This window comes from Mizuhopecten yessoensis, unplaced genomic scaffold (genome assembly GCF_002113885.1).
Source record: "Mizuhopecten yessoensis strain PY_sf001 unplaced genomic scaffold, ASM211388v2 scaffold7513, whole genome shotgun sequence".
Classification (NCBI taxonomy): Eukaryota; Metazoa; Mollusca; class Bivalvia; order Pectinida; family Pectinidae; genus Mizuhopecten; species Mizuhopecten yessoensis.
The window spans coordinates 297,307-321,889 of record NW_018407085.1 but is presented as its reverse complement, the minus strand read 5'-3'; the positions used below and the strand labels follow the sequence as shown (position 1 = coordinate 321,889).

The 24,583-nt window shown below is 35.9% G+C and overlaps 1 protein-coding gene across 1 annotated transcript in view; it reads left to right on the top strand.

Annotated features, from left to right (window-relative positions):
• Window positions 1-22,196, top strand: part of LOC110453806 — a 33,677-nt gene extending 11,481 nt beyond the window's left edge. Inside the window, exons 5-21 of the mRNA XM_021502966.1 lie at window positions 149-665; window positions 2,045-2,236; window positions 2,730-2,828; window positions 7,381-7,534; window positions 7,885-7,902; window positions 9,309-9,640; window positions 13,384-13,575; window positions 14,255-14,353; window positions 14,575-14,728; window positions 17,084-17,200; window positions 17,426-17,541; window positions 18,021-18,107; window positions 18,385-18,456; window positions 18,818-18,917; window positions 19,428-19,568; window positions 19,999-20,096; window positions 20,556-22,196. Of these exons, the coding sequence (XP_021358641.1) occupies window positions 149-665; window positions 2,045-2,236; window positions 2,730-2,828; window positions 7,381-7,534; window positions 7,885-7,902; window positions 9,309-9,640; window positions 13,384-13,575; window positions 14,255-14,353; window positions 14,575-14,728; window positions 17,084-17,200; window positions 17,426-17,541; window positions 18,021-18,107; window positions 18,385-18,456; window positions 18,818-18,917; window positions 19,428-19,568; window positions 19,999-20,096; window positions 20,556-20,648 (2,581 nt within the window). The 3' untranslated portion in view covers window positions 20,649-22,196. The remainder of the gene's footprint in view (window positions 1-148; window positions 666-2,044; window positions 2,237-2,729; window positions 2,829-7,380; window positions 7,535-7,884; window positions 7,903-9,308; window positions 9,641-13,383; window positions 13,576-14,254; window positions 14,354-14,574; window positions 14,729-17,083; window positions 17,201-17,425; window positions 17,542-18,020; window positions 18,108-18,384; window positions 18,457-18,817; window positions 18,918-19,427; window positions 19,569-19,998; window positions 20,097-20,555) is intronic.
• Window positions 22,197-24,583: the final 2,387 nt, after the last annotated feature.

Genomic DNA, 24,583 nt, shown 5'->3' with positions numbered 1-24,583 from the left:
CCTTTATCTATAAGTTTACACCGTCTTATCAAGTAAAACGTTTTGTAATAATACACTAGCGTACAGTACAGATACGGTAACGTATTTACCCAACAAAGCAGAAATAAATAGGACAATGAAATGTTATAAATTGATTTTGTTTTCTAAGGGCGACAATCCTGCAGCAGTTCAATACGTATTGGATGGCAGTTAGCTCGCCAGTGGTATATGACCAGTTCAGTAACGTCCGCTTGACTCAACAACAGATACTGACCATGACGACTCCAATGTCAACCGCGTGTACCCAGACTGTCAACTCCACCACATCCCCTCCGACCCCTACAACAACCACCACTACCACTCCAAAACCCACGACAACAACGCCGACAACCACTACCACTACAACGCCGACAACCACCACCACTACAACGCCGACAACCACCACCGCAACGACGACCACTACACCTAAGCCTACCACCACCACTACCACCACTACCACAACACCGACCACCACTACCACAACACCTACAACCACTACCACCCCGACCACAACAACTCCTACTACCACTACCACCCCGACCACAACAACTCCTACTACCACTACCACCACCACCACCGAGCCGACCACCACTACCAAACCAACAACTCAAAGGCCCGCTACAACTCCGAAAGTTCCAGATCCAGGGGTGAGTAATGTTAAATGTATGATAAATATTAAATATGTCATCAATGATATTGAATCGACTTATACTGTAAGGTACCTTATTTGACGGCTATGCCATTTTAGCCCCTCTCGTGCTGAAGCTGAAGTGATACTTTAAGTAAAGCATATTTATTCACATTTACGTTATATACGTCTGTAAACCTAGATTGCATGACCTCTTGAGACGATTACGGCAAACTTTGAAATCAATTTAAGTAATGATAGAACGCAATATGCTTAAATTTTGCCAGCGGCTAAAGATAAACAAACTGTATGCAGCCATTAGATTGCTTTGTCGCTCTGTGACAACACGCATACATCTACGTGACTGTCAAGGAAACAGCTTCGGGTCAATCCCGACATGCTAGATTAGCGTTTTATTTTTCTGTATGTAATTGATATGACTATCTTTACAGACAAAGGGATGTTACAGATCATCAGCTCACGTCCGCAATTTAGGCCTTAGTTACTGACATTTAATGTTGGGTTTATAGCAATTGTACAAGGAAGATAAAAAGACCCAACCATATTTCATAATCTGCCTTATAAATCCTATGTCTCCCTCAATGCGAAACCTACAGAATAGATTTGTATTTCTTAAATCTATATTTTTTGCCCGTATAACTCTAATGTGCTATATAAAATTTTAAAGTATTTGAATGTTACTTGACAAACTCTCAGCATATAGAAAGCTCCCCGAAATAATTTTCAGGTAACCATTGTATAAATGAATAACAGTATTGTCGATGAAAGTAGTGTAGAATGTGATCAAAGGAAACGTTTATTTATATACTCGTGAAAACGTAGAATACAGAAGAATAAACAAGGGTGATCCGGAAGGATAAGCGTTTTTTTCTTTCGTCGACAACATCGTCATGTCAATCTAGGTCAAATACAAGAAATGATAGGTCCACAAATGCCACGAAACACCGACACCTCGAAACACACTTATGAGCATAAAAGCATGCATCTCTCGAAACTTGTGTTGAAAATAATTTTGTCCGTGTATCGTCGATATCCGTCACAGAAATTTGGAAATTGAGAGCATGCCCTTGAATATCGAATCAACCGCGAAATGTATACATTGTAGGCCGGAAAAACAAGGATGTTCCTATCAAGATAGGGAAAGTTCACGATCAGCAAATCCAAATCATTATACGTATCGTATTGCTTAGAATTAAGATGTCGATGAAGGGGTTATAAGTTATTGATTAGCTCGGAAATTATCCGACGTCGTTACATTTGTAGATAGAAAGTAAGATATTGTATTTTATATTCATTGGCTGATTATAGCCATCCAAGCATGACTATATACGTTGTGCGTGAATAAGGATATCAATGTTAACTGTTATTGTATTACAGACTTTGACGATACCCCCGGACATGCGCTGTAATGTGACCAGGGGCTGCCATCATGACTGTAGGGGGCCCTACTGTTCCTTCATCATTGGCTGGGTGGACAAAGGCGATTCCATCGATTTTGAAATACAAACTGTTGTCAAGGAAAGAGGTGATAAATGGATAGCCATTGGGTTCTCCTACGATCGAAATATGGTAAGTATCATGAAAGTCAATTTTATTATTGTGACCATGTTGAAAATATTAAATATGCATTCACTTGATGGCAGTATACGATATCTAAAGTCGAGTATTATTAAAACAGTGACCTCTTATTTAGCTGTCTCACTTTCCAACCATTGTTTCTAAAAAATATTCTGCCGTTTCTCAGGACAAAAACTGTCCCAGTAATACAATCGTCTCACCGCCCACATACCACTGTAATGGCATGGAACAAAATGGTTTGTGTGATGTTATGCATGATGACAGACGAGTTCACTGTAATGTCTAACCATTATTTTAGTTGAATACACCATGATCTGTCGTCACCATTCAGGATGTTAATTCCAAATTTTGTTTCCGGTTGTGACGAAAAAGTTCAAATATATATATATGTGTTATTGTCTTTTGCAGTTTATCATAAATAAGCTAAATAAGAGTCCGTAAACAAAAATGCGGTTGTATGAATTAATAATGTTTGTGTTACTAGGGATCCGACAGCGTGACGGAGTGTGTGACGACATCCGGTTACGTCAGCGTGTTCCAGTCTTACAATAAGGACACGCGCATTAATTCAAGACTAAGGAACGTGAGTATATAATCACTTTCAACTAATTCTATACCTTATACTATCGTACACTGTCACCCACACTGCTATAGTACAGCGTCGTACACATGTCATATATCGACACCATCACAGCTAGCATAACGTCATGAGACAGTTCTGAAGATAAACTAATCAGTACTGTTTAACTGTATGCAGAGCCACGTACAGTCACCATCAGCATACCACAATAACCACGTCATGTTTCAGTCACAAACAGTCACCCTCAGTACAATGAACACAACGTCATGCAAGAACCATATATACAGATACTCTCATCGATAAAGGGAAAAAAATGTTATGAAATAGCCATACACATTCACCTTTAACAGTACATCACCGCAAAGGTCATGTAACATCAATACACATACACCTTTACTGATACAACACCGACAATGTCGTGTAACATCAATAGACATACACCTTTACCAGAACAACACCGAAAATGTCATGTAACATCAATAGACATACACCTTTTCCAGAACAACACCGACAATGTCATGTAACATCAATAGACATACACCTTTTCCAGAACAACACCGACAATGTCATGTAACATCAATAGACATACACATTTACAAGAACAACACCGACAATGTCGTGTAACATCAATAGACATACACATTTACCGGAACAACACCGACAATGTCATGTAACATCAATAGACATACACATTTACCAGAACAACACCGACAATGTCATGTAACATCAATAAACACACACCTTTACCAGAACAACACCGACCATGTCATGTAATATCAATAGACATACACATTTACCTGAACAACACCGACAATGTCATGTAACATCAATAGACATACACCTTTACAAGAACAACACCGACAATGTCATGTAACATCAATAGACACACACCTTTACCAGAACAACACCGTTAATGTCATGTAACATCAATAGACATACACATGTACCAGAACAACACCGACAATGTCATGTAACATCAATAGACATACACCTTTACCAGAACAACACCGACAATGTCGTGTAACATCAATAAACACACACCTTTACCAGAACAACACCCACAATGTCATATAACATCAATAAACACACACCATTACCAGAACAACACCGACAATGTCATGTAACATCAATAGACATACACATTTACCAGAACAACACCGACAATGTCATGTAACATCAATAGACATACACATTTACCAGAACAACACCGACAATGTCATGTAACATCAATAGACATACACATTTACCAGAACAACACCGACAATGTCATGTAACATCAATAGACATACACATTTACCAGAACAACACCGACAATGTCATGTAACATCAATAGACATACACATTTACCAGAACAACACCGACAATGTCATGTAACATCAATAGACATACACATTTACCAGAACAACACCGACAATGTCATGTAACATCAATAGACATACACATTTACCAGAACAACACCGACAATGTCATGTAACATCAATAGACATACACATTTACCAGAACAACACCGACAATGTCATGTAACATCAATAGACATACACATTTACCAGAACAACACCGACAATGTCATGTAACATCAATAGACATACACATTTACCAGAACAACACCGACAATGTCATGTAACATCAATAGACATACACATTTACCAGAACAACACCGACAATGTCATGTAACATCAATAGACATACACATTTACCAGAACAACACCGACAATGTCATGTAACATCAATAGACATACACATTTACCAGAACAACACCGACAATGTCATGTAACATCAATAGACATACACATTTACCAGAACAACACCGACAATGTCATGTAACATCAATAGACATACACATTTACCAGAACAACACCGACAATGTCATGTAACATCAATAGACATACACATTTACCAGAACAACACCGACAATGTCATGTAACATCAATAGACATACACATTTACCAGAACAACACCGACAATGTCATGTAACATCAATAGACATACACATTTACCAGAACAACACCGACAATGTCATGTAACATCAATAGACATACACATTTACCAGAACAACACCGACAATGTCATGTAACATCAATAGACATACACATTTACCAGAACAACACCGACAATGTCATGTAACATCAATAGACATACACATTTACCAGAACAACACCGACAATGTCATGTAACATCAATAGACATACACATTTACCAGAACAACACCGACAATGTCATGTAACATCAATAGACATACACATTTACCAGAACAACACCGACAATGTCATGTAACATCAATAGACATACACATTTACCAGAACAACACCGACAATGTCATGTAACATCAATAGACATACACATTTACCAGAACAACACCGACAATGTCATGTAACATCAATAGACATACACATTTACCAGAACAACACCGACAATGTCATGTAACATCAATAGACATACACATTTACCAGAACAACACCGACAATGTCATGTAACATCAATAGACATACACATTTACCAGAACAACACCGACAATGTCATGTAACATCAATAGACATACACATTTACCAGAACAACACCGACAATGTCATGTAACATCAATAGACATACACATTTACCAGAACAACACCGACAATGTCATGTAACATCAATAGACATACACATTTACCAGAACAACACCGACAATGTCATGTAACATCAATAGACATACACATTTACCAGAACAACACCGACAATGTCATGTAACATCAATAGACATACACATTTACCAGAACAACACCGACAATGTCATGTAACATCAATAGACATACACATTTACCAGAACAACACCGACAATGTCATGTAACATCAATAGACATACACATTTACCAGAACAACACCGACAATGTCATGTAACATCAATAGACATACACATTTACCAGAACAACACCGACAATGTCATGTAACATCAATAGACATACACATTTACCAGAACAACACCGACAATGTCATGTAACATCAATAGACATACACATTTACCAGAACAACACCGACAATGTCATGTAACATCAATAGACATACACATTTACCAGAACAACACCGACAATGTCATGTAACATCAATAGACATACACATTTACCAGAACAACACCGACAATGTCATGTAACATCAATAGACATACACATTTACCAGAACAACACCGACAATGTCATGTAACATCAATAGACATACACATTTACCAGAACAACACCGACAATGTCATGTAACATCAATAGACATACACATTTACCAGAACAACACCGACAATGTCATGTAACATCAATAGACATACACATTTACCAGAACAACACCGACAATGTCATGTAACATCAATAGACATACACATTTACCAGAACAACACCGACAATGTCATGTAACATCAATAGACATACACATTTACCAGAACAACACCGACAATGTCATGTAACATCAATAGACATACACATTTACCAGAACAACACCGACAATGTCATGTAACATCAATAGACATACACATTTACCAGAACAACACCGACAATGTCATGTAACATCAATAGACATACACATTTACCAGAACAACACCGACAATGTCATGTAACATCAATAGACATACACATTTACCAGAACAACACCGACAATGTCATGTAACATCAATAGACATACACATTTACCAGAACAACACCGACAATGTCATGTAACATCAATAGACATACACATTTACCAGAACAACACCGACAATGTCATGTAACATCAATAGACATACACATTTACCAGAACAACACCGACAATGTCATGTAACATCAATAGACATACACATTTACCAGAACAACACCGACAATGTCATGTAACATCAATAGACATACACATTTACCAGAACAACACCGACAATGTCATGTAACATCAATAGACATACACATTTACCAGAACAACACCGACAATGTCATGTAACATCAATAGACATACACATTTACCAGAACAACACCGACAATGTCATGTAACATCAATAGACATACACATTTACCAGAACAACACCGACAATGTCATGTAACATCAATAGACATACACATTTACCAGAACAACACCGACAATGTCATGTAACATCAATAGACATACACATTTACCAGAACAACACCGACAATGTCATGTAACATCAATAGACATACACCTTTACCTGTTCAACATACACAGTCACACTGTACAGTATAGTAAAAACGTCGTTTACTTCTACAAGTACCGTTGAAGTTTACATAATCATCATCTGAACACTTACTAGTACAACATATGCAACAGATCACAACTGTCATAGTCAAACATACTGGTAGAGAAACAAACATCTTCATACAACAGTTACAATTTGTAGTTTTTTTTAAGTTGCATTTGAAAAAGAAAATTCACAACGTAAAAATGATATTGAAATGTTCTTCATATTATTAAATACATATTTTTATTTATTGTATTTATTGTTGTATTTTTATTTTGCTTGACATGTTATCCTGCATAGTTTCGCTCAAAGCTGCAAATTTTCATACAATGTATGTACAGGTAAAGAAAACAAAATGTCTGTTTTATCTTCTTGCAGCCTAAGCTTGGTATAAGTAACGAAGGCGGTTCAATTGTGGAAGGTATCTTTACCTGTTACTTTACAAGACAGAAGGTTGTCACTGCGGACTCCTCGGTGTTTGACTTAAACAAGGACTGGCACCTCTTATTCGCTCACGGAACGGCCATGGCGGGTATGTGACCTTATACAAATTTGTGTTGGCAAGCTTAAATACCAATACGTCTTAAACGAATATAAGTTTGATTATTTGATCATTTTAAATTAACATTTCGGTTGTCTGATTAAGTCGATTCGTTCTGTAAAAGACGTAATATTGTATAATGTATAACGATAATGGTGCGATCTCTTTGACAAAGAGTTTCTGCATAGCTGAAATGGAAATACTCTCCTGATCACCTAGATTTGCATCGAGACTTATATGAGCTTGGATGACAGTTCTAGAGATTCAATAACATGACACTGTACAATGTATGTTTCAATTATGACGTAATGTAACGTCTCAAATCATTTTCAAACACTCAGATGCGTTCAGCGGTAGAGGTAGGTTGCGATTTCGTCCGGGTTTTGGCTTGCAGAGGTGATAGCAAGCTAACAGCTTTATATGGGCTAACATCCTTAGGAACACTCCCGATATATTTTGCAATGTATATAATAATAATATATAATTGCAAATGTTACTTATAAAGAAAACAAATCACACTGTAAGGATCCTGGAATCATTTTGTTGCGTATGCAATAACAGGTCTCCATGACATGCTAGCCGTATTTCCTTACCACACCTCTCCCTGTGCGCACATTTATACTAATATGATAATTCCTAATCAAACATCTATAATCATTTAATTGCTAACATGAACAGTCCTTCCTTTCACCATACTCGAATAACCCAATCGAATATACCACTAAAATTGGCTTTAACTAATGTATAACCCATTAGAATACCGTAAAAGTGGAAATGTTCGCGTCAAAACCCTATACACTGATCGCAGTGTAGACTGCAAATAATTCCACTTTTACAGCACGCTACTCAAATGTTAGATAATTAACCTAGATAATCTCTCTCAATCACCTCACTAAAACTATAGTAACAAGTTTAGATGTAGTAATGTAGTACGTTAATAAATCATTGGTTTATGTTAAAGTATATATATACTGTCTACGATGCTAATTCAGTTAATGCTAAATCATGACATATACTATATTTGCAAACTAGAACAATATTTCAGTAACGAAATTGTGTGTGCAGAGTTTCTTATTGATACCATTCAACTTAGTTAAATGACCCTGTCATTGATTTAATCATTAATTGCTAAATTAAATTTGAAATTGCCAAGAACTACATGCACGTAGCTATATTTTCCAGAACAATTTGTTGAAGGCACAACATCAAGTATTGTCTTGTACGCACACTGGAACTGAATAATGGTCACCTCATAAACTCTGGGTCAAACCTGTATCTGAAGGTTCATTAGGCCAAAGCATCATTTAATTGTTGCGATTCATTGGGATATACGTCTTATGACCAATATATATGTACACATGTATGTACATATACACACATGTATGTACATATACACACATTGAGTTTTCTATCAAAGACACCTGCATCTACGCTGCAAAATTCAAAGACAGTTATAATGACTTGATTTCGAGCAATGTCATTCTGTGTCCAGCATGATTAAAAATGGAAACCATAATATGTTACTTGAAACCCTTCCAAATCAACCGATTTGTAAGGCGTTCATTATTTCATTTATTTCCATATCCCCTTCGTTCTGTTTGTTGTCTTTTCGTGGTGTCATTTTTGTTTTCTTTTTAATTTCGTCTATTTAATTTGTTATATCCTTTTTTTGTGATCTGAACATGTTCAGTGGTTTTTAATAATATCATAGGGGAATCCATACAAGTGTAACCGTTACATGTGTAAAAGTTGATATTTTGAACAGGAATGAAGCTACCCCACATCTACAACCCAGCGCCCTACTCCTCTGTCGCCCGCGTGGATTTTCAGCGGTACCTCTTATGGGTGACGACAACAACGACAACCACGACAACAACCACGCCCATCCCAACCACCACAACTACTACTGTCGCCACTCCCACTACCACCACCACCACCACCACCACCACCACCACCACTACAGCTAGGCATAGCACTTCCACGATATTCTTGCCAACCACCAGAGTCACTGATGCAGTTACATCACAACCACCTATCACTATAACGACTGATCAGTTGACGGACGCCCCGACGTCACCTACCGTAACAGAGGGACAGGTACGTTTATAACGTTAGTGCAGGCGAATTCGTCACATTAGTAAGAGTTTCATTTAATAATTAGTCCAAATATACATGTATCAAAATGACGATGAGTACCAGTAGTACAGAAGAAGATATGACTGAAATGACTATCAATCAACATTGTTGTAAACACGCCTGAATGACGTCACACAGCAACATATGTGACGTCATCAGTCCTTCCGTGGTTTTGCTTAAAGGTCTAGGCAGTTTCCCCACATTCAAATATTTCACGAATTTGCAAGTAATGTAAGTGTTTAAATGTAAAATTTTGTATGTTTATGTTACACAAGTTGTACTGATACGAACAGCTCCAAATGTGTGTGTGTAAAAATGTTCAACATTGAAATAAATGGCTTTACTTAGTTGTGATAGTTAATTTTTGGTAAATTAAAGAAACTGATTAATACTGTTTGATTAAGATGGCTGGGACCGGCTGAGATGAGGTTAATTTACATGCATCGCAATAAAGACTCAGTCCTGAACAAATATAAACTTCCAATTCGGTGCCCAAAATTATATTTTTCATCGGATGCGGATGAGAGGGTGCAGCTAGGGCTTTCAACGGTCGTCTTAAGCTTTTTCCCCGACTTTTGGATAATTTGTCACATACATGTAGCATCTCCGATCGTCTTGCACGTCAACGGGAAACATATCTGACAAATCAATATTAAGAGCATGTCTTCCATAAAACCTTGCAAAATCGTCCAGATGCAATATTCTCCAAATTGATTCATAATTGGCACACATGTTGCTTATGATAAAACAACTTCTCATGTAATTTATTTTTTCAAAAATATTGAGCCACTTGGATTTTATGGTACAAAATCTAAAAATAGATTATTGCATAAAAAAATTATTCATTTTCAAGACAAATTAAGGTATTTTGAACGGATTTTTTTCCTTACAGTTACTTAGTAATTGTTATTCATACATTAACTACTTTAAATATCATCTTTTAACTGGGAAAATATAATGAAACATTAAAGGTATAAGCTTTTATAATCATCAAATATTCTATCTCAATATGACACATATTCAAAAATTGCTGACTCCGCAAAATTTACCACATTTCTACAGCTCAGAAACTCTAAGGTCGGTATTTTTTTCAATAAAACCATTTTTTTAGTAAAACTTGCTCATTAAACTAAAAAAATTGAAAAATCCAGTGACGGCAAATAATCACAGGATGTGAAATCAATAATTCAAAAAGGAATATCTATGATATTTTGTTGTTTTCAGTAATTTTTAGCAGGCTATTCACTCTGGTATGCTCTAAGATGTACTGTTGTGTCCTTACCAAAGTCATAAATGTTATATAGAACAGTGTTGTCTTGGTATCTATTTGATTTTTCACATAGTCTATGAGAAAAATTGGAGAAATCCCATTTAGCCATGATCGTCTGCAGTCTGACATATCTTTCATTTGTCTAGTAGCAGTGTACAGTTGCGTACGATGGCCATGGGTGATATTTTTATACAATGAATAACACCTGTAATATAACATGTATCAAAATTCAAAAAAAAAAAAAATCAGCACTAAAATTGGCATATAGATGATGAAGTGGACTATGTGGGCTTCAAAAAAATAAAAATCGAATTTGGTTTGAGACTACAGTTTTTGCCATTTACAAATCTGTGTCTACACAACAAAAGCTAGCTTTTCATGTAGTCTATTTTTGTACTCAGCACATGTGTAAATATTTTTAAAAATCCACTGGAATTACCTATGCTAAAACGTGAGTATTTCTGTTACCGAGTAGACGATATTTAATTTCAGACAGGTTTTAAGAAAAACAATTCTACTTGCGGGAGTTTTGGGTTAAAAATCATGATTCTTTGCATATTTTTTTTTTTTTTTNGAATTCACTATTCATGTTTATGTGAGACATGCCCTTTATATTTAGGGTCAAGCCATTTCTACTGTACACTGCTACCTCTGCACCACTGTATTTGAAGAGTTCCGGGAAGGGAAATAACTCTTTTTGAAAGCACTCAAATACTGTTGCTCATTTCTTTTCTTATAATACACTGTTGTTTTTTACAAATATTGTTTTAGATACCACATTTTATTCTACCTTTACATTTGAATTATTCTTTATACTTTCTTATAAAATGTATTCATAAATAAAGGTTTTTAAGCATGAAATTCCAAATAACACACTATCGCAACATCAAAAGGATCAATAAAATACCAAATGTGTCTGAAGAATCAAATTAATAACACATTTATTTTTTAAAGAACATAAACTTATTTTAAAGGTCGATATTTTTTCATTATTTGAACTGTAAAAATGTCAAAATTGTGGCATTAAATCCTTATTAAATTACAAATAAAGGTGAAATTTCAGTGCAAATGTATGCACATTTCATCCATAAATTGCTATATTGAATTGATTTTTTATAATTTATAAATTTTCTGCAAACAATCATCTAACTCTTCAATTATGTTTCAACAATTAGTCTTGAGTTTGACTTATTTTTCCAAGGTACTTTTATGTTTTTTTCTCAATTTTTGACAAGTTCAATTGAGATTTTCAACTTATTCGTATATCAACTGTTACTAAAAATAGATACATAATTTATGATTTTTTATTGATTATTTTTAACTCTGATATGTTATCATTTACAGTAAACAAACTGGTTGCGTTATATTAAAAACACCCATCTGGACGTTTTTTCCCATTTTGCATGGTTTTATGGAAGACATGCTCTTAATATGATTGCTTTTGGGCTGGAAAACTTATTCAACAGAGACTGCCCCAGATGTTGTAACTGTACTTACTTTTTCATGTAAAAAGCAGTCTTTGGTAACTGTCGGTCTCTTGACCTAATCATCAGCGATTGTACAGCAGTACGTACTTGTACTTTCAGGCCGACAACAAGTTCTTTTCAAATATGATTCAAACAAATTTCTAGATGGTATTTAAGTTAAGTGTTGAAAGATGGCTGAATGTTTGACGTAAACAATATGTTCAAAAATATACTGGTTGATTGTTTTCTAAATACATATTGCAAGAAAATGGAAAATAAATTATCAAATCTTTCTTAGCGTAATTTCAATAAACAAGCATTAGGTCGTCAGTTTACATGGTATATACCAAAGAACATTTGTATGTAGAAAAACAATTTACTTGCATTGACGGCTCAGTCGACAATGAAACTGCAATTAGCGTTGAGATATGGCAATTTTCAATTTGTATGGAATGCATTTACACTAAATAACAACGAACAGGCCTTTAATGCGGTACGTTGACGAGATGTCCGTCACACACACCAAATTTTTAAGATTCGCTGCGTTACAAGATATTTCATAACTGTTTTGATTAATAAAGTAACTTTTCCCTCTTCCACCTCTTCTTGTCAAAATATTTGAAGCTTTAACTGTGTTGAAGACTATGGTGATGTTATTTACGTCACATCTTATGTATTATGACGTCATATGGCATTTTCGTCACGGGGTGGCGAATTTGGGTGCATGGCGAATTCGTCTGCACTAACGTTAGGTCAATGACGTCAAAAGCACATTGCTGAACAAGAACGAGTTAACGACTCCTAAGTGTGAGAAAGAAAGAAAAGAAAGAAAAAATTGGTAATTCTCACAGGGAAATACACGAGTACACCTTATATAAAGAACCATTTTACAAGGAAATTTCATTCTAAGGAGGCTTTAATATTTATGGAATGGAAAGGTCTGTAGTTACGGATTTACTCTACTTCAGTCTGGTGACTTAACAAATGATCTGGCGTGCGGTTTGACGAAAGGCTGTTACCAACAGTGTACTGGCGATATATGCCACTTTATTGTGTCCTGGAAGGATATGGGGGACGTTATTGACTTCGAGTTGAAATCTCGAGTAGCGGCAACATCCGACAGATGGATTGCAGTCGGCTTCTCAAACGACGGAAATATGGTAACATGATATATTCTACTGAAGCACGTCTGGTGGTGAGGTGAAGGTCACTAGTCTTGTAGCATGGAGAGACAGGTGACGGTGGATATTTACTTGAGGTTGATTGTTGGGATAGGTGGTGGGTGAAATATTTGGTGGTACCAGAAGAGAGGTGACGGTGAATATTTGCTTGAGGTTAATTGTTGGGATAGGTGGTGGGTGAAATACTTGGTAATATCAGAAGACCGGTGATGGTGAATATTTGCTTGAGGTTTATAGCTGAGATTGGTGATTCGTGGCAGTTAATGGTGACTAGAAGACAGGTGACGGTGAAAGGTTACATGAAATTTGTCGACTAGTTTGTAATAATTATGATATGTGAAACGATTTTATAGGAATAAAAAGAAAAACAAATTATGTTTTCGATGATAAAAACAGTAAAATGATGTTTAAAATGACAGCAAAAAGAAAAAGAAAATTTCAAATTAAATCTTATCTCGAAATAGTTGTGATATTGTTTAACATTGTTCATATTGTTAATATTGTTGTTCAAAACTGCACGGGGGAAAGTTGGTCAGGAATCATGCTGAATTGAAAGCATTTCATTATACTAGAACTTATGGTAGTGTTGCATGATGCTTCAAATCAATAGATTAAATGGCTTAGTTTGTAAAATCAAACCGGTGACCTTTACTTACAGGGCACGGACAGTGTGGTCGAATGCTTAATGGACGGTGGTATCCTGGAAGTCCAGCACTCGTACAATCACGACGACAAAACAAACCACGTGTTGTCCGAGGTATGAACTGCATCCTTTGCTTTGTTGTATATCAGGAACAATTTGTTCAAAGACATGTTTACAAAATCTTAGTGCAAAATGTTTCGTCTGTCGACATTCAAAAACATATATAAGGATTCAAAATCACTTCCTGAAGAAAAAGAAAAAGAAAAAACAACAGAATAGTATGTACGTATTTAGATGTACAAGGTGTTAAATCATATATCCGCCGTTTGTTGCAGCCCGGGGTTGGCCTGAGTAACATCGGGGGTCGTCTGGAAAACGGTCTGTTCACATGTCGCTTCACTAGGGACAAGGTTGTACCGGGTCACTCCAATATCTTTGACCTCAACAAAGACTTCCACATCATATTTGCCGAGGGACGAGTAGAAAACGGTAAGTTTCGTATATAACAGAAAATATCTACTAGGTTTAACATCCTCAGTCGACAGAACATATACTATGAATGCTGGATATTTACACCTAGCTTATTACAATTTGGTAAATTAACAATTTTTTCATTAAATGCGACAACTTTAAACTTATTTTTCTGTTTTCAATGGACTTCTTTCGTATTTCAAGCAGAAAACACAAGCATATGAAAAGCTGTTATTGCAAATATAAGAACTGAAGTGTTTAAGTTGACGTTCTGTGTAATTATGTATATCCTTGGAATGAAAGGAATATGTAACTCGAAGCGTGTTTTCGATTGTCCTTTTATACGGGGGACATTTTTATGATGAACAATTGAAAGCACTACATTATCTTACTGATCTTATTATTTATTATAGTAGAAGTTCTGTATGATAAAATGTAGTTGCATACATGACATGGTATAATCATGACAATATCACGGTAGATTACATATTATTGTTAAAAAAAACCCCGTCATCTTAACTAACGATGTCATTGTAATGAAATATTCTGCAGATCCAGGTTATACCTCGAATGTGACATAGATGTATAAAGCGTAAGATGTTTTGCAGAAACAGGACGAATGATACCCTAAACAACACAACTAATGTTGCTGTAGACAACAACACGACTAACGTTACTGTAGACAACAACACGACTAACGTTACTGTAGAAAACAACACGACTAACATTACTGTAGACAACAACACGACTAACGTTACTGTAGACAACAACACGACTAACGTTACTGTAGACAACAACACGACTAACGTTACTGTAGACAACACAATTACAGCTACTCCTGACAACGTGACTACTATTACTATAGACAAAACACAACTTATTTTACCGAAGATAACACGATTAACGTTACTGCTACTCTTGACAACGTGACTGCTATTACTGTAGACAAAACACAACTTATGTTACCGAAGACAACACAAATTACGTTACTGTAGAAAATACAACTATTGTTATTGTAATCAACAGGGCTAACGTTAATCTAGAAAACACAACTTGTGTTACCATAGACAACAGGGCTAACGTTAATCTAAACAACACAACTTGTGTTACCATAGACAACAGGGCTAACCTTAATCTAAACAACACAACTTGTGTTACTGTAGACAACAGGGCTAACGTTAATCTTAACAACACAACTTGTGTTACCTTAGACAACAGGGCTAACGTTAATCTAGACAACACATCATGTGTTACTGTAGACAACAGGGTAACGTTAATCTAAACAACACAACTTGTGTTACCATAGACAACAGGGCTAACGTTAATTTAAACACCACATCCTGTGTTACTGTAGAAAACAGGGCTAACGTTAATCTAGACAACACATCTTGTGTTACTGTAGACAACAGGGCTAACGTTAATCTAGACAGCACATCCTGTGTTACTGTAGACAACAGGGCTAACGTTAATCTAGACTACACATCCTGTGTTACTGTAGACAACAGGGCTAACGCTAATCTAAACAACACATCCTTTGTTACTGTAGACAACAGGGCTAACGTTAATCTAGACAACACATCCTGTGTTACTGTAGACAACAGGGCTAACGTTAATCTAGACAACACATCCTGTGTTACTGTAGACAACAGGGCTAACGTTAATCTAGACAACACATCCTGTGTTACTGTAGACAACAGGGCTAACGTTAATCTAGACAACACATCCTGTGTTACTGTAGACAACAGGGCTAACGTTAATCTAGACAACACATCCTGTGTTACTGTAGACAACAGGGCTAACGTTAATCTAAACAACACATCTTGTGTTACTGTAGACAACAGGGCTAACGTTAATCTAGACAACACATCCTGTGTTACTGTAGACAACAGGGCTAACGTTAATCTAGACAACACATCCTGTGTTACTGTAGACAACAGGGCTAACGTTAATCTAGACAACACATCCTGTGTTACTGTAGACAACAGGGCTAACGTTAATCTAGACAACACATCTTGTGTTACTGTAGACAACAGGACTAACGTAAATCTAAACAACACAACTTGTGTTACTGTAGACAACAAGGCTAACGTTAATCTAAACAACACATCTTGTGTTACTGTAGACAACAGGGTTAACGTTAATCTAGACAACACATCCTGTGTTACTGTAGACAACAGGGCTAACATTAATCTACACAGCACAACTTGTGTTACTGTCGACAACACGACTAATTCATCAAGAAAACACGACTAATTTATCGAAGACAACACGACTAATGTAACTAGAAAATGCAAATAATGGTCATGTAGACTATACGATTAATGCTGTCGTAGACAACATTGTTGCATTATAACTGTTGAGATTATATTACAGGTGAAAAGATCCGTCACAGCCTATTGACCCTCCCGTCCGTGTCGGGAGAGAAGGTGGACTTACAGCAACAAATCCTCATTACCAGCGAGGCCTCCTACTTCCTCGTCAAAGTCCATGGTACAGAACAATACTGATGTGTTTAGATATCTAACTTTTATGGTCTGCTATTGAGAACAATAGAAAAAGAAAACGTTTAAATTTATATCAAGCTGAATCACGTTACACTCATATTGAAGTTGATTGTGCTTTAATCCCATTGCATTTCACTACATTACACTTTACTCACATTACACGGCATTCATAATACACTGTATTTAAATTACATTGAAATCATATTTTCAGGTTGTTTGATGATTTTTGCATGGATTTTCTGCGCCAGTATCGGAATCGTCACCGTCCGATTCTACAAGAAGATATGGCCTGATAGAACTATCTGTAGAGAGCGTATTTGGTATCAGGTATATAATTTTACATTAAATTTGACACCGTGGTTATCCATATACACTGCCGATTCGGAGATACCCCGTGTAGCCCAATTTCTGACGCATAATGTTTTCTAGATATCTGTATTGACCTGCATGTAAACCACATAATGGTTTTGTAGATAATTCGTATTGTATGGTTCTGATTTTAACACACATACAATTGTTTTGTAGATGTAGAATATTTATATTACACTTGTAAGTTTTGTTCATTTTGGGGTTTTACGATGTATTTCGGTATTCACTTGGTTATTACATACCTGCTGTTTTATGAAGTAAGGTAAGTTGTTTCTGCTGGCCTATGATTCTAACACGAGTTGGTTTATAGGTTTATAATATGTCCTTGGTTTTATCAGATATGCTGTTATGTTATTGCTTTCCAGTTTCATTGTGGTCCTTGTTGTAGTATTCCGGCTGTTGTTGTCCTTGTTATAACGAACAAACTGTTTTTTTAGGTACACCGTTTCTGTATGATCCTGGTTGTTCTCTGTGTTTTGGTAGCCGTCGTGATTATTTTCGTGGACATAAAAGGATTCAGCAAGGTAAAATAACACCGGATCAGCGAAGTCGAAATCTATGATACAACGGGTGAAAAAAATGATATAGTAATATGATATTATTTCGAGAAAAAGTGACTGCAACAATAAATAAGTGAAAAATACAAAACTGCTACGATGTTCTTAATGCATAAAAGGAAAAAAGGATATTGAGAAAATGTGACATAAAGTCTTAATCAAAGCTATAACATAATATCATCTACATCAGTGTAAACCTTTGATGTATTGCTTTACTACAAGACATTTTTTATTTGATTTACAGATTGACGGGAAGACTTTTCACAAAGCACATCCCGTCCTCGGGATCCTTGTGACACTGTTTACAATAGCAAATGTAAGTAATGCAAATCCTTTTAACGTTTCCTTTGGTGACGGGAATAAATATTGAAATTGCTCCAAGATATACCAATACACAAAAGTTCAGTTCGCAAATTGCAGTAACCTGTATAATACCAAGAACGGTGTTAGAACTGGTCTTCTTATTGTTTGTCATATAGCGTCACAGTAAAGAGATGCACAAACTTGGACAGTCCCTAGGATGTTTGAATTCTGTCTTGAGGCATTTCTTCAATTTTTGTTGACAAAGTTTTAAAACCGTTTTACGATCAAATCTTTAAAGTATGTCTTCAGTGTATTTAGCATTCCTTCTCTTGTTTCCCCATTTAATGTTAATGCTTCACTTTCCCTGAAAATAGCCAATAGTAGCGGTGTGCAGACCGCTGCCTGGAACCGTGAAGAGAAAGATATTTAACTGGATCCACTGGGGCCTTGGATCCTCCGCGCACATCCTCGCAAGTACGGCAATTATATTTTAATGGAATATTTTCCTATAACTTAATGACAAACAAACAAAATTACGAAGAGGAATAACTTTAGTATGATTGACATTAATGTACTAATTGTGATAAACAGGATAAACGTTGATTTAATCATTATTTAGAAATCACTTAAAGCCTAAGGAGGCATGGTAATCTTGTGGTAGGACGCCAGGCTCGTGACCGAAGGGTTGCAGGTTCGCGTCACGTCCCGGCACTGTATTGTACTTATTCACAAGATTATACTCCGCTTGATCCAGTCTACTTAGCTGTAAATGAGTACGTGGTAGGGCAGTGCTGGAATGCAAGCTGTGAGCGCCTAAATGGCAGCACCGACTGTTTGCTCCCCAGGGAGTTGTGAAAATATTGGTTGGTCGCAACGGCCCAATAACCACGAACAATAATTTGTGAACCGCTTTGAGACGAATTAAAAACTATGTTGTGATAATTATTATTTACATAAGCATGAATATTGTCTATGATTTTTCAGTAATCAATATTTTTGCGGGAGTGGAGTTGAGTAAATCCGGAGCCCCGTCCTACATGAAGTATGCATTGCTAGGTTACGTGACTTACCTTATTCTGATATATCTGCTATTGGAGCTTCACCAGTGCATCGCCAACAAATCAGGTAATAACACAAGAGATGCGTCCAATGTGTAGCCCATATATCAGCTAATTATAATACAGATACTAATTAACAGTATAGATAACAAAAGATAGTTCAAATGTATAGCGCCAGGGATACAGGCAAACATACTTTGGAGCCATAGTATATTCAAAGTCAAACAACGCGTGGTTCTTACGTTTGTCTTTATTTAATCTACCAAAGTTATGGCTCAATTCTGTGACGCCTTTATCGTAATATTGAATACTCCTTGTGGAAGATGGCTTCTTTATATCTTGGAAAATAACCCATGATATATACGGTTTAACTTTCGCTTAATGATACGTTTGATAACGAAAGCCTATTAATAATGTCCTGCGGGCTAACAATATTGAATGGTTTATCATACACCTTTTCGGAACTTAAATTCACTTGGATTTTTAAATGTTTTCAGAAAACAAGAGAAACCAGACATATCTATATGAAATGCACAGAAAACCTTACAACAACAACAACAGAACAACGAACGTAGCCATGGATCTAGAACCACCGGTAAGTGTATACTGTAGAAATATAACAACCTGTCAGATATATAGGATCTTGCATGAGTTTCCGTTTCATATGATAATTATGAAACGAGTCTAAGAATTTTTCAATTTAGCGAGACTCCAGCGAGCTAAAATGAAAAATTCGTGACGAGTTTCATAAATTTCATCTGAAATAAAAAAACGGGGTAAGATACTTTTTATCACAAAATCAATATTTGTGGCAGTTATTCGTGTAAAACGGTAATTTTCATGCAACATTGAAATGTAAAAAGCCGCCATTTTGACTCGAGGCATAAGTTTGTGACGTCATGTACTTGTCCTAGGCGTGACGTCACAATTGAAACAATTGAAACTTACAACCAATCACAGGGCTGATAGGTCATATTACATGGGTTAATATTCACTTGATAACACAGTACATTCCTTTTAAGTATTCTAATAAGTCTTTGTCATTGGTTTACAGTACAGCAAAATGAAGAAGGCCATCATGGGATCGCACATCCTTATAACTTTTGCCGTCACTCTCGTTTTCGTCATTATCATCATCATCAGCTGAGAAAACTGGCTTTAAACATCTGTGAAAAGAAACATTTGGAAACAACACGAGTCAGGTTACATCGTCATTTGTCGGTAGTCCGTGATGGTTGTTTAGTGATGTGGATGTTTCCCTCAATGGTGTCTACCACTGTCGGTATCGTTGGATGTGTGGAACACGATCTCTGTACCGTACAGAAACAGAGTTTAAACTCAGTTGATCCAAAGTGCTAATAATTATATCAACAATATGTCAATTACTTCGAAAAGTCCATTGTATGTAATACCTACGCAGTAATTAGTAATTACATAGATCATGATCAATTGCTTATGGAATGACGACACTTGTTGAATGCGTAAACTGAGTAATTCATAAGCTATGTGTACAACCAACCTAGCTAAATGCGCGTGTTACTTGATAATATGACCAAATATAGTGTTGTCTTAAAAGCTGATTATGTGCGTTAACTGACGTCAATACCAAGCGCAAAGCTACGGAGTGTTGCTCAACGACCATTTGCGTACAGCATTGCCCAAGACGGCACAACCAAATACAGCATTGCTCGGGCGCCTGTGAAAGTGTCGCTGCTTTTGGTGCTGACGTGTGACAGCGACACATCTGTCTAGAAACATTGTGATTAAACATCGTCTTTAACAGTATCGCCTTCGATTAGATTTAAAAGGTTGCAGTGTACCACTTATAAAGTTTCTGTACTTAAATGTACTTATAAAGAATATGTTTTTGTGTAACTATGCTTTACACCTTGTTGGGGACAAGATCACATATCTGATATATGTACAAATGTTGTTTTATTATACCGTTCAGTAACTTATATAAATGGAAGTGTTTCGTAATGTTAGTGTATGATAATGTTAAGAAATACCATTTAATATTTACGGTATATTAATGCTATAGTACAATAGTATACAGTGATATAGCATTGAATAGTTCCGTATATAGTTGGTATTGTGTGATATTGTATAGTAACAAAACTGACATTTTACTGTATATAGTGGTAAGAAGATATTTTACAGTAACAAAACTGAAATGTGACTGTATATTGATGTTATATGATATTGTAGAGAAACACAACTCAAATGTTACTGTATATTGATTTAATTTGATATTGCATAGTAACAAAACTGAAATGTTACTGTACATATATATTGATGTTAAATGATATTTTACTGTAGCTTAACTGACAAGTTACCGTATAATGATGTCATATATTTATGGTATATGATATGTTAACTGTTATACAATGTAACTGGATATTAACTTGACAGTCAAAACAAGTAACAGTAAATAGGTCACTTAATCTACAAGTATGTGTAAGAACATGTTAGGGAAACTATTGAAAACGTGTGTCCAGTGTTTTTAATTTATTTCTGTTATGGAATGTGTTATATATTATTTGTTTGAATCGAATGTGAACTCGTGGAAGATAAAAGATAGGTATGAATGATTTAATTTTGTGTGAGTCTGACGTAAGGTGTGAAAAATGTAATCAGTCCATGAATGGTTTTGTTATAATTTATTGAAAGTTGCTTTGCATATTAAAATCTGCGAATAAATATCAATATTGGCTTTCGTTTTGAATTTTCGCGACACAAATCGTTGAGTAAATCCTGTTACTCAATAATCTGTAAAACGGCTTCCTGCAGCCATTTTATGTTTATGTTAATTTGCCCATAAACATGAGCAATACAGGTGAGTATACCTGGGTGAACTCTGCATTAAGTTAATTAGCTTTGTCTAGATCAGACGACGAGATCTTGAAAATATGTCTGTTTACAGTAACACAGAATTTCGATGATTCTTAAATTGAATCAACCGTTGATAAACAGCAAATATTTGGGTCAGTCGATCACTCTTCTCTTAGGTAGACAGTGCTTTACTGGACATATAAAAAGGGGTATGTGCTGATATCCTTATTGGAAAAGACCAGAAGAAACAAGGTTCTTGTCAAAGCACAAAAACTGTCGTTGTGTCTGAAAGTAATTATTGGTCATTACTGACAAGTAGTTGATTTACAGTCTCTTGGATTGATGAACTATTTTATTATCTGGGATTATATAATTTGGGTTGTTCAACATATCGTCCTTGGCAATGCATTTCGGGTTATTCGACTTGTCGTCATATACAATGTATTTAACCCTTTCACCCCTAGGTAACTTTAGTGGACTCTACCTTGCATTTATTGGGATGAGTCCATTATGGCCTACAGTTGTGAAAGAGTTAAGGTTATACAACCTGAACACCTGTAAACCTGTTCTTCAGTTCCAATATGCTGTCATTGACTCTTCTATTTAGAAAACTATTCAGGATCGTATACAAAGGTATGTGTCCAATTGATTTTAAAATTTATAAGTGTTTCAAGATCAAGTTTTTTTGACATTCTTCTTAATAGTTCCTAAACTTTCTTAAAGGGTCTCTGTTTAAGCGTTCAGCTATTTCATCAAGTATTTTGTATCAGTTCCATATACAAGCAGCATCCTTCTGTATATAATCAGGTAGCAGTATACAGTAGCGTACGGTGACCATGGGTGATATATTTGTACAATGAATAACCCCTGTTATATTAGCCAGCACTAAAATTGGCATGTACTTGATGAAATGGACTATGTGGGCTTCATAATTTTTCAAGATTTTTTTGATTTTTTTGGTTTGAGACTACAGTTTTTTGCCATTTGCAAATCTGTGTCAAAACAACAAGAGCTAGTTTTTCATGACCTTTACTAAAATGTAAGTATTTCTGTTACCGAGTAGGTAATATTCGGTGTTTTTTATGTGGTAAACAAGGTTTTCACTAGTCCGATAGCTGGGGAAACATTTCATGAAAAAAAAAACATTCTTCTAAAAAAATGTATTCAATATTATAAAGTCTATAAATACACTGTATATTATATATGTGTGTAGGCGTGTTGTGTAGGATGAATCCACTATTTATGTTTATCTGAGACATGCCCTTTAATTTTTGGATCAAGCCATTTCTACTGAACTATTCTATCTCAATGTACATATATGCTCGCGCTAATGCTTTGGGTGGTCGGGTGGCGTAGTGGACAGCGCACTCACCTCTCACCAAGACTGTCGGGTTTGATTCCCCGATCGAACGTAAACAGATATTCGGTCACCCGACCCCGACCACGTGAGCATTCTCCCAAATTAAGACCCCATACGGGCAATTAATGTAAGTTGATCGAATTTGTTGTAATTATTGTAAAATATATAAAGTTTAATCAATGCTTTGATGGAAAAGTTGTTTGAACATTATTTCATGTAAGCATAACAATTACCTCCTTATTAATTAAAACTTCACATGAATTTTTTACTTTGAGCTTTATTATAATATGCTATATTACCTTTATTGCATTCTAACTGGTCCCATTTTGACTAACTGTTTAAGGATCCCTGTTCCCCTGCAGGCAAAACACTAGATAATCTCACTGTAGTGTTTCATACATACAGTTACCTCCACTTAACTTTCTTTTAGATACACAATATGTAACTGTTCTGCAACAAATGATAGGTCAGGGCTTTACTACCGATCTGTTAGCTCCGTTGTTCAGAGCGACGGTGTTGTATCCGGAGGTCCAGGGGTCCAATCCGCGGGCTGGTCCTGTTTATACATATCTTATTGCCGTAAGTATAATAAAGCAAAGGGATTCTAAAGGCACAATATACATGAACATTATGGACGCCTTTTCCCTATGTAAACCAGTATCATATATATACAATGATAGATGGCTAGGTGTAACGTAATATCAAATTCTAGTTATAATGTGAAAAACAAAGAGACAGACAGGCAATCAACACATTCATGACTTCAAAAACAGACAGACTGATATGCAGACAGACAGACAGACACATTAACAAATGAAATACAATTTAATTCGGGCGAAAGAAAAGAGAGAGGGTGTGTGTGTGTGTGTGTGTGTGTGTGTGTGTGTGTG